Here is an 11,476-nt window from a genome sequence, read left to right as displayed (position 1 = left end):
AATGCAAGAAGGCAAAGTTGTTGCCTATGAATCAAGGAAGCTTAAAGAATATGAGAAAAAGTATTCGGCCTACGACTTAGAGCTGACAACAGTCATCCATGCCTTAAAGATGTGGTGACATTACTTGATGGGTAAGAAATTTATGTTAATGACTAATCATCATAGTCTAACAAACTACTTCAGACAGCCCACTTTGAATGTTAGGCAAGCTCGTTGGGCTGACTTCTTAAGTGAATTCGATTTCAAAATCAAACACTTGAAGGGAAAAGAGAACTGAGTTGCAGATGCCTTAAGTTGAAAGGTAAATTGTTTCTATGAGATTTCTTTCAGTGAATCACAAAATACATTTTATGAGCAGATTCGAGAAATAACCATGCAAGATTTAGAATATAAACATTTATGGCAGCAAGCTAAAACATTGAACAACCATGAACAACAATCGGGTTATGAGGTAATTCTGATTATTTTCTGATTTATAGGAAAAGGATTTATGTACCTAACCTGAAAAATCTTAAAAATATAATTTTAGATGAATATCATAAGATTGCTTATGTTGGCCACCTCAGATACCAGAAAATGATTACTGCCCTTAGAAAGGAATTTTTCTGGCCTGGTATGAAGAAGCAGGTAGCAGAATATTTAGCCCACTATTTGGAATGCAAGCAAGTAAAGGCAGAGCACCACCATCCAACGGGATTGCTCCACCTAATTCCTATTCCTAAATGGAAATGGGAAACCATATCCATCAATTTCATTACCGGACTAGCGAAGTTGAAAATGAAAAATGACTCAATAATGGTGGTAGTGGGAAAATTGAGCAAATCTGCTCATTTCATACAAGTACAATCAACTTATAGAGAAATACAAATTGCTAACATTTTTATGCAAAATATTTTTAAGTTGCATGGAGTACCCAAAATGATCATTTCCGACCATGATGTGAAATTTACATCAGCGTTCTAGAAAGCTCTATTTGAAGGATTGGGCACACAACTACACTTTAGCACTACTTATCATCCTCAAATGGATGGGCAGACAGAACGAGTAAACCAAGTAGTCGAAGACATGTTGCGGACTTATGTAATGCAACAACCATCGAAATGGGAGGACTACCTGCACTTGGTAGAATTTGCGTATAATAATGGGTATCATACATCCTTACAGATGAGTCCCTTTGAAGTGCTATATGAGTGTAAGTGCAAGACACCACGAGTTGGAGTGGTCCAGAGGAGAAATTAATGCTAGGGCCAGATATGTTAGAGGAAATGGAAAAGATGGTTAAAATTGTACAAGCTAATTTGAAAGTCACTCAGGACTAGAAAAAGATAGGAAAATAATTTTTGGGAATTCCAAGTGGGAGATCATGTTTAGATCCAGGTATGAGCCAAGAAAAGCACCTTGCAATGGTTCAGATGTGCTAAACTAGCACCCCGATTCTGTGGCCCTTTCCAAATTTTGGCCCGAATCGGGCCAGTGGCTTACTAGCTTGCCTTACCGAGGCGTATTCATGTGCACAATTTTTTTCATGATTCTCTACTTAAGAAATACATTTATGATGTTAACCACATAATCAATTGGCAAGACCTTCAGGTAAAACATATAGTAAGTTTTTTCCTTCTAAATTCAGACTTATTAAACACACTGGTTTATGATTTAAATTATTTGTTGCTATGTATAGGTCGAACCGGAAGGAGAGTTCTTGGTCAAACCTCTATTTATACTCGATCGGAGAGAAGTAATGTTGCAGAAACGAGTTATCACCCAGGTTAAAGTGCAATGGCAGCACTATGGGCCGAAGGAGGCTACCTGGGAAGATGAGCATGTTATGAAGGAGACCTTTTCAGATTTATTCTCAGAAGGAAAGCATCGAGACGATGTTACATCTTAGGGGGGGAAGATGTGATATCCCCAGACAATGTAAATATTTAAATTACTGCAGACAAACAAAACTGTTTATTATTTTAAAGTTATAAAAGAACTCTTTCTTGAATTAGTTTATGAAAAAGTAAAATAACAGTTATCTATAAATATTATTTTACATGTTGAAGTAGTTAGGTTTGACAATTACCTGTCCCTAACTGATTTCTTGAGGATTTATTCAAGAAAGATCAAGAGGATAGGGGTATCTGAGATCAAGGAGAATGGTGAGAAAAAAATTAAATCTGTGCTGAAATGTCAGGCAGTTTATGTCGCTAGCTCTAGTTTGGACCAGATAGCAGTGAGACTATGAGATCTCATGGAAAAGGAAAAAATTTCTTGTATTCAAGAATAGCTCAGGGGAAGACTAACTTGCATAGTAGTCTCAAGGTTGGGAGGCAAAGAAAAGAGAAGCAAGGTCTGGTTGTAAACCGAAATAGGAAAACATCTGGGAGACAATGGTCCAGATAAGTGAAAATTCCTCGTGTTTAATAGTTAGAAATTTATCGTGTACTTTGATATAAATCTATGCATGATTCTCACTACCAGAAAATAGAAATGGACTAGTTAATCTATTGTATTTTCATAAAGAGTCCATAAATAGATATTTCATCCATCTAGATAAAGGATATAATACTCAATACTCAGTAAAAGGGAAGAGCTAAATTCAGTAAACCATAACTAGAAACTGACACAGATTTTGTTAAAGAAATTATCATGGTAATAAGATAAACTATTTAACCTAGTTTAAATATTTATGCACTAAATAGAATACCAAACTTTTAAGTAAAAAGGAAAATCCCGAGTAATCGGGAATCAACCAAACCTTGAAAACCAAGGAGTACTTAGGTATCAACTAAACCATGAATACAGCGATAGAATGAACAACTGAATTCAAATAAGTAATAAAAGAACATGTTCATATTAAATTCCAGAAAAGAAAGTATTATGAACACTTGCCTATCAATATAATCTAAGTAAGCAACCGAGAGAGCTGCAGTAGCAGAAATAATTTACAGAAGAACTAAAAAGAATTACGACAATAAACCCACAAGAATTCATCCTCTATAACTTTCAAAATGAAAATAGGGCATATTACAGCACTAATGTTGCTTCGAATATGCACGTTATGTAGAAATCACAACATTAGTTCGAACAAAAAAATACAACTTTAAACATGATAAAAGCCACTCTAGGAGATTGTGGGAAGCATTACCTTCTCTAGAATATAAACAAGGGTAAAAAAGTAAAAACATAGGAAGAACTGAAATGTATTCATAATAGCATTAAGACTGTCTAAACTAACTTCGAGAAACCAAGTTAACTGAGTTGGGCCAGGGTTTGAATTCACCAAACCCTTGACATTATATACAATCACCAAATTGTCTGCCTACAAGTCGACATTAACCAAAATAACTATAGATACTTGGAAAACTAATAATACAACACAGGTCCGCATAAAATCCTTATCATTTACCAGATGTATACAGCCTTCCAACTACCGACAATTTTTAAACAAAATTACTAATAAATATAGTCACAACAAATATTTCATAACTTTAGACTCTTTATAGAGCTGAAACCCCAACTGAGTAAGCCGAGCAAAGAATCGTTAGGCAACAAAAATACCCAGAAATAGATTTGATTGCCATTACCACATTCGGAGAGCGGAGCGAGGGTTCCCTCCAGCTTTTTGCCCAACGCTTTATCTCTGCAAGAACCTTCCACCCCAGCTTGGAGGAGAACCGAAGCTTAAAACCATAAACAACAGCAAAATAAAGATTGAGAAAGAACCATAGCAAATGAGACTACCCAAAACAATACCTAATCTAACTCTACTGTAGAATATTTCTCTTGCAAGAGACTGAGCAATGAAACCCAAAGCACCTGATAAGTTAACGGAGCGTTTAGAAAACATAAAGCGTCCTAAGTAAACAATTTTGGAGAAACAGTTTCCAACAACGAGATAGTGAACAGGAATACTTGAGCAAAAAGGAAAATTTCCATAGAGTACGTCGAAGCCATTACGAGAAGAGGGAAAAACTAAAGGGAAATCACACTATACCGAAGGCATATAACCCCAAGGTTCTCCTCCAACGTCTAATCCAAATGACAACCAGAGATCGTCGATATCGAGTAAATCCTGAAGCCATCATTGGAGCGATACAACATTAAAGAGTCAAGCAAGGTGGCACCTCCACCTAGGCCGAGCAACAGCCAGCAAGTTAATGCGAAGTGGGAGGTCGAATGGTGAAAATTAATTACAGCTCAATAATCGGACAGTCATCAAGGACTGATTTAAATACAAAGTATATTATTTAATAAATCAAAATGCGAAAATGACAAAAAGCTTGTGACTTGGTAGAGAACTCTCTAATGTATAACCTTCACACCTTAAGTGAAAGGTTGTGTATATCGTAATCTATATGAATTATAATAAAAAGTCACTACTATATATATATATATATATATATATATATATATATTTTAACAGAATCGGATACTTGTGTATTATAAAAACCAACAGAAACAGAGTTCTAGTACATAAGTATAGTAGATCTGAGAGCTGAGGATCAAAAACGGGTTCGCAGACCCAGTTTCCTCATTGCTACTATTAGTATAACTGAAAGCAAAGTAGAAACGGCTATATTGCCGTACAAAAGAGCCACCAATCCAACAAAATTTACATTCCATAACCTCTAGGGGAGTTTCTGAGTGACCGAATCATCAGGAAGAGGATCTTTCCTGATGCTGGCTTTAGTTGAAGCCTCCGCTTGAAAGCTTTGAGTGAGGGAGCGGATGTGCTCGATGGCTTCCTCCAGATGGCTGCACCTCTCCTTCAGCGCCTCTATCTCTGCCTTTCTTTTCTCCAACTTCTTCCGTTTCGATCTACTATCAGCCTGGTAGTCATCCTTCAGTTCATTGAAATGTTTAACAAAACGATTGATCATGAAAGTATGAGTTTTGCACATGGTGCACTCATTGTTGTTGAAGATCTTGTCTAAAGGATTGCTGGCCTGCTCCTGGGCATTTGGCTGGTCCTGCTGATCCGCCATCCAAGCAACCTGTAGATGAGGGTCTTGTAACTGAGGAAGCAGGAGGGAAGCGATATGAGGGAGGGGATAAGTCAGAGAAGAGGGGGGCGAAGCAGCACAGGGAGGGACAAGAAGGGAGGGGATCAGAGGGACACGAAGGTCTCTGCTGCAACCAGAAATCCACCAGTTAGAAAACTTTAAAACAACAGTGAGAAAATCTGAGATTACCACGTTCAGGGATCGCGGATCAAGCTCCCGATGATTGCCTTCAGAAGGGAGTCTGCGCCTGAAGAGAGCGCACTGAGGATTCCATGCAACGCTGAATAGTGAAGGATCGCTTTGGCCCGAGCTACTATAAATAGGATGATGAGAGTTCCTCCGGTGCTTGGACCAATTCTGAGGAGATCGGCTCTTGATATGACTGAGATCCTCAGAGAAGATCTTGCTGCGTGCGGAATGGATACCAAGGTGATGAACCAGAGAGTCAAGGCAAAAAATATCTGCAGAGGGTGTCTGAGACTCGTGGGAGTGGCTGATTGATGTGGTGTGGATCGAAGTTGGGGGGCGGATCTGATTTATGTAGTACCGATTTGTGCAGTCGAGGGGATAGTGCAGGGGATATGAAGATTCGATAAGATACCAGTTTCTAGGAGTGCGAGGTCTGAGATGACTCGGATGGAGGAGCTTACGGAATGGCTTTGTCATAGACATCATCGTTTTCCCTGACCTGACCTGTCTGCCTGCTGATTGCTTTGTTGGCCTGTTCATCGGCCTCCACATTGTTTCCCCTTAGAACGTGCTTGAAGACGACCCCGCTGATTTCCTTGATATTTTCCATCACCCTGTATTTGATGTTGTTTAATGCCATTTGATTGAAGTCCTTTCCCGATACCATGGCCGCTATGACTATAGCTGAATCCCCCATAATTAACAGGTTTTGGAGGCCGAGTTTCCTTGCGATTGAGGTCCCCAGGAGGAGGCTATAGGCCTCTGCCTTGTTATTCGACATTGCTCCCAATCCCCATTCATAGGTTGCTATTGTTTTGCCTTGGGGGTCTTTAATGATTCCTCCAGCTCCAGCTTGGCCCGGATTATTTTTTGAGGCCCCGTCAAAGTGTAATGAGGGCCTCCTTTGCTTTTGTATCCAATCTCTAATTTCTTCTTTGGTCCCTCTCAACTTCCAATCAGAATTTCCTTTACCTGCACCAACTGTTTTTTGGGTTCGAGCTTCACAACTGAATTTGCTCATCCACTCTGCTTCTCTTGAGTCTCCCGGATTCGAATCCTCCTGGGCTATTCCATTCGCCTCAATGGTTTCTGATATGAGCGCTATTGTTTTTGCTATTGTGTTGGGGATGCTGGGAGCCTTATTATTGAAAATGCTCTTATTTCTGGCGTTCCAAATCTGCCAGCATAGATTTGAGGGAATACTGTTCCACAGCCTTTTAGCCAGGGTCTTGCCTTTTTTGGGAAGGGGATAGCTCTTGCTCCAGTTTTTCTGTAGGAGAGTCAGCTGAGTGGGGAGGCCGTCTGTGCTCAACGGACTAGTGATGAGTTTCCAGCAAGTCCTCGCAAAGGAGCATTCTAGAAAAAGATGGTTACAGCTTTCTTCCGCTGCCCTACACAGGCAGCATATTGAGGGACCATGGATACCCTTTTTCCTTAGATTTTCCGCTGTAAGTATTTTACTGTTGAGGAGGGTCCAGTTGAAAAATTTTACCTTTGGAAGGCATTCAATTTTCCAAGCCACCTTGTGGAGAGGCCAGTTGTTTATTGATGAGGCGCTTAGAAGGACTTTGTAACCCTCTTTGACTGTGTAGCTTCCACCGTTGGAGTCCCAAACATATTTGTCTTCTGACATTTTATTCAGGGGAGCTGATCCTATGAGTGAAAGCTTGAGATCACACCACAGTTTCTTGAGATCGTTAGGAGGGGAGATAGATTTCCAGCCTGCCCAACTGTTTTGATCCCAGGAGGAGATATCATAGAGGGTCTTTAGGTTTCCCTCTGTCATCCACCTTTGCAGGGGCCTGAAGTTTGTGAAGGCAATCCTAGCTTCTGTGCCCATTATTCTGTCCTCCCATATATTAATGTTTCTACCATTGCCCGGGACTCTTGAGATACATGCTTTGAAATGGGGGAGGGATTTTTTAATAAGCTTCCAAACCGGGGTACATTGTCTATCAATGATGGATTCGGAGAGGATGTTGGAATTTGCCCCATTCATGTATTTCTTTTTGATGACCTCTGCCCACCAAGCTCCGTTTTCGTTGAGAATTCTCCATATCAATTTGAATCCCATGGCCAAGTTTGCTAATCTTGGGATTCTAATTCCTAGCCCTCCTTTCTCGAAGGGTAAGATGACCTGGTCCCACTTTACTAAGCTGAACTTTTTTGATTCCTGCCTACCTCCTTGCCACAAGAAGCTTCGGATGATAAGTTCCATATGTTTATGAATGCTGGCCGGGGCAAGAATGGTTGCAAACTGGTAGATTGGGAGGGCTGTAAGGATGGCTTTGATGAGAATTGTCCTTCCTGCTAGGTTGAGCCAAGACACCCCCCAGCTCTGAAGCTTCCCTCTCAGCTTCTCAATTAACTTGACCCAGATTTCAGTTTTGACCTTTTCCTTGGCTAGGGGTAACCCCAAATAAGTGAAATGTGTCCAGTTCCTTTGAGCCGGGATTTCCAAGATTGTGGAGATTCTTTGGATGATATGCCTGGGTACATTCCAAGTGTAGATCATGCACTTGTTATTGTTTAGCTTGCCTCCAGAAGCTTGAAGAAAGAGATCCAGCGCATTCTTGAATCTCCTAGCCATGAGGCTGGAAGCTCCTCCAATTAGAAGAGTATCATCAGCGAAGAGGGAATGGTTTATTCCCTTGGTTCCCCGAACTATGGTGACCCCTGTTATTTCTTTTAGCCTGCGCAAATTCTCCAGGTGTATGCTTAGAGTTTCAGCCATGATGATGTAGAGGAAGGGGGAGAGCGGGCATCCTTGCCTCAAACCCCTTGAACTTTTAAATGCATTACAGGGCCTGCCATTAATGAGGGGGGCTGTCCAGGTAAATGAGATGCATTCCATGACCCTGCTGATGAAGATCTCGGAAATGCCAAATTTCTTTAGGACCGCCTGAAGGAATTGGTGGTTAACCCGGTCAAAGGCATTCGCCATATCTAGCTTGATGATCATGCCCCTTTCCTTCCTGTTTATGCTGCTGTGTATTGCCTCCTGGATAATAAGAACATTGTCCGTTATTTGTCTTCCAGGAACAAATCCTCCTTGATTCTCAGAGATAAGGGAAGGGAGAATCTTTTTTAACCTGTTAGCTAGGATTTTGGTGATGATTTTGTAGGAGACATTGCACAAGGATATAGGCCGGAATCTATCAAAAGATTGGGGATTAGGGTCTTTGGGAATGAGGGCTATATGGGAGGATTTGATGCTGCTGCCCATTTTGCATTTCGAGAAGAAATTCTTAGCCATTCTGATATAGTCCTTTTTAATAACTTCCCAATGATTTCTATAGAAGGCCACAGTGAACCCATCCGGGCCCGGAGCCTTGTCCATAGCCATGCTAAATATAGACCACTCGATTTCCTCTACCGTGATTTCTTTCTCCAACTCGACATTTTGGGCTTCTGAAATTTTGTTTTCAATTATGCTAAGGAAATCAGAGTTTTCGAAAACCTGAGGATCAGATGTTAGAAGGTCACAGAAATGCCGGGACGCTGCCTCCTTTATCTCCTCTTGTTCTCTGAGTTCCCTTCCTTCCATCGTAATTTTCTCTATTTGATTCCCTGCCCGCCTGAGCTTAAGGCAGTTATGAAAGAAGGAGGTATTTTTATCTCCCGCCTTGAGCCAAAGACAGCGAGATTTCTGCCTTTGCTCTTCTTCCTCTTTTCTGTTCTGTTTATACAGCTCTTTATACATTTCGTTTTCTTTGTTTTGATCTTCTTCGGTGTCCTGACTTCTTTCTTTTTGTTTGCTCCACTGTTCCAGCTTTGCCTGAAGTTCCAATCTTTTTTTCCCTTCCTCTGTTGCGTGATTTTTTGCCCAATGCTTAATGGTGTTCCTGAGAGACTTGAGCTTAGTTTCCCAGATGTAATGAGGGGAGCCCACAACTTCTTTTACCCATTGTTCCTTGATCAGATCCCTGAATTCATCGCTGCTGTCCCAGGCCTTATTATATTTAAATGGAATCGGTCCCATGTTCTTTCCTTTGTCAAGAATCAAAGCCACTGGTTTGTGATCTGAAATATAGCCTTGAATTATTTTGCTTTGGATGTTTGGGAATCTTGCCACTATTCTCTCTTGGACGAGAATTCGATCTAACCTCTCTTTTATGTTATTGCTGCCTGTTCTTTTATTTGACCAAGTAAAACGCCCATTTTGCGGCGGAATGTCCACTAAGTTATGAGTTTGAATGATTTCTTCTAAAGAATCTCTTGAGGGATCCGCGAAGAAGTTTCCTCCTAGCTTCTCGTCAGCATTCCTTATGAGATTTAAATCTCCACCCAGGAAAAAATTCCTTCCCTGATCAATCAAAAGATCGGAGGTGATTGAGTCCCAACAAGAGGCTTTGTCTCTGTAATGATTGGGGGCATAGATGTTGTAAATTGAGAATACCTCTTTCGAGGCTATGTTTTGTAAGTCTGATCTTATCCACCATCTGTTCTGCATTTGATCTTTGAGTTTCCATTTATTTTTGTCCCAGATTGTCCCTATTCCCCCTGAGGCGCCTACTGCACTCAGTGCTATCCCTTCATAATTTCTGTTTCTTTTTATGCTATTTTGAAATTCCTGGTCAATGATTTTGGTCTCCTGAAGGAGGAGAATGTCTGGATGTTCAGCTTTGAGAAGATCTCGGACTGCATTTGATTTTAGGGAGGAGCCCATCCCCCTACAATTCCAGGAGACCAATATCATCATTTACCTTGTTTGCTGTGAGCCCCGCTTTTCTCTTTCATTTTTTCCCCACTTCCTTTAGTTTTATCTAGAAATGTATCCATTGGTTGTTGAGTCCCTGTGGCCATTTCTTTTGCAGCGTTTTCATCCCTTATCTCTTTGTTTGACTTCCTTCCAACTTTTCTGGGAGGGTCGGTGGAGAGGTTGTTTTCCTTCGTCTTGTTCCTAGTTAAGATTCTTTCCACTGTCGGGGGAGGGGAGGGTTGGGGGGGAGAGATATTGGAGGGGGTTACCGAGGGGCCTCGCGGGGATGGAGGAGGGGATGGGGGTTCCTCTGCAGACAAGGATTCAAAAGGGTTGGAGGAGGAGGGGAAGGAAGGGCCCGATCCGGAGGGTTGAGAGGGGGGGAGGGGATCTTCAAGGAGGGGCTTAGAGAATGGGCCAGGAGGGGGATTCGATTTTTTCTTTTTGACAATTTCCCAAGCTTCTTCAGGGGCTTCTACGTTGCCTTCAGATACATTTGATTTAGATTTGCTACATCTATTGGCGAAATGCCCATATTCGTGACATACCTTGCACTTGAATGGCAGCTGCTCGTAGTCCACTTGCTGTATGTGCGTCCACTGATCCACTTTGAGTTTGATTGCTTCCGGCAGTCCCTTACCAAGATCTACTTCTACGCATATCCGCGCACAGGCATGCATGTTCTCCTTTGGTTCAGACCTGTCAATATATTTCCCGACGGCATTCCCTATGGCTTTCACTGATTCATCCCCCCAGCAATGTAGCGGCAAATGGGGCAGGCGAACCCAGACGGGGACAGCGCTGGGAACGTCCATCTCTGGGTCGAAATCAGGGGTCCATCTATTCAGATAAAGGCCCCGAGAGTCCATGAAATAGGGGCCATTTCTGAAGATGAGGTTACGATCCTCCATTGTTTCAAAAAGGAAGGTGAAAAACCCCCTTCCACAGAACCTGATTGCTATTTTCCCTTGCACTATCGAGTTCCAGTTTCTCTCGACCCATTTTTGGACTGATCGAGGAGAAGGCCACAATCCCGTGAACTGGCCAACCAGGCCTCTTTCTGCTAAGGCAACTGCTGCTCTCCTCGGAAGGGAAGGAGGGAGCGAGACTTCCGGAATTTCGTCTAACTTCTTGATGAACTTAGAAGCTGTGGGGCGGATTTTGTCTGCTGCATTCTCAGGGATGAGAGCAGCGAAAGATTTCTCCAGATCGTCCGGATCCTGAGACGAAGGATCCATTTCAGGCATTCGAAGGGGGTCGAGGGGTTCAGAAGGGGAACCGGGGGAGGCCCCGGTGAAGGGAGAGATCAGAGACCCGATGGCAGGTCAGAGGGGCAGGAGGCCCCAGGCAAAGAACGGGTCAGAAGGGCAGGAGGCCCCAGGCAAAGAGAGGGTCAGCAGAGGAAGAGCACGGGCCCAGCAGCAGCGCTGCCAGGCGCGGACGCGCTGGGGGAAGCAGGTCAGATGAGCATGGAGCAGGAAATCGCCAGAGCCGCCATCGAAAGCCTCACTACTATATTAACTCTATTTATAATGAATAATTACATTGGTAAATTCAGAAGTTTTACAATTAACTTCTAAATATCTCATAAGAT

General features: G+C 42.1%; 1 protein-coding gene across 1 annotated transcript; it reads right to left on the bottom strand.

The window, feature by feature from the left end:
- Positions 1-4,616: 4,616 nt before the first annotated feature.
- On the bottom strand, positions 4,617-11,120 carry LOC149169956 (uncharacterized). The gene is made up of 3 exons (XM_089425400.1): positions 10,582-11,120; positions 5,642-9,853; positions 4,617-5,397 (listed from the first exon to the last, which is right to left on the bottom strand). The coding sequence occupies exons 1-3, from the start codon at positions 11,118-11,120 to the stop codon at positions 4,617-4,619; spliced, it is 5,532 nt and encodes a 1,843-aa protein (XP_089281526.1).
- Positions 11,121-11,476: the final 356 nt, after the last annotated feature.

This window comes from Pinus tabuliformis, chromosome 4_2, assembly GCF_031772625.1.
Source record: "Pinus tabuliformis cultivar Carrire ecotype Pingquan chromosome 4_2, CPIR1, whole genome shotgun sequence".
In the NCBI taxonomy this organism is placed as follows: Eukaryota; Viridiplantae; Streptophyta; class Pinopsida; order Pinales; family Pinaceae; genus Pinus; species Pinus tabuliformis.
This window is presented reverse-complemented; position numbering and strand designations above follow the sequence as displayed.

Excerpts from the sequence above, each read along its gene's own strand:
- LOC149169956 (XM_089425400.1), bottom strand. The coding sequence starts at position 11,120 with ATGGATCCTTCGTCTCAGGATCCGGACGATCTGGAGAAATCTTTCGCT. Across the intron at positions 9,854-10,581 it reads GTCGGGAAATATATTGACAG|GGGGATGGGCTCCTCCCTAA; the intron begins GTCTGAACCAAA and ends CTGGAATTGTAG. Across the intron at positions 5,398-5,641 it reads GTCTATGACAAAGCCATTCC|CAAGATCTTCTCTGAGGATC; the intron begins GTAAGCTCCTCC and ends TTCCGCACGCAG.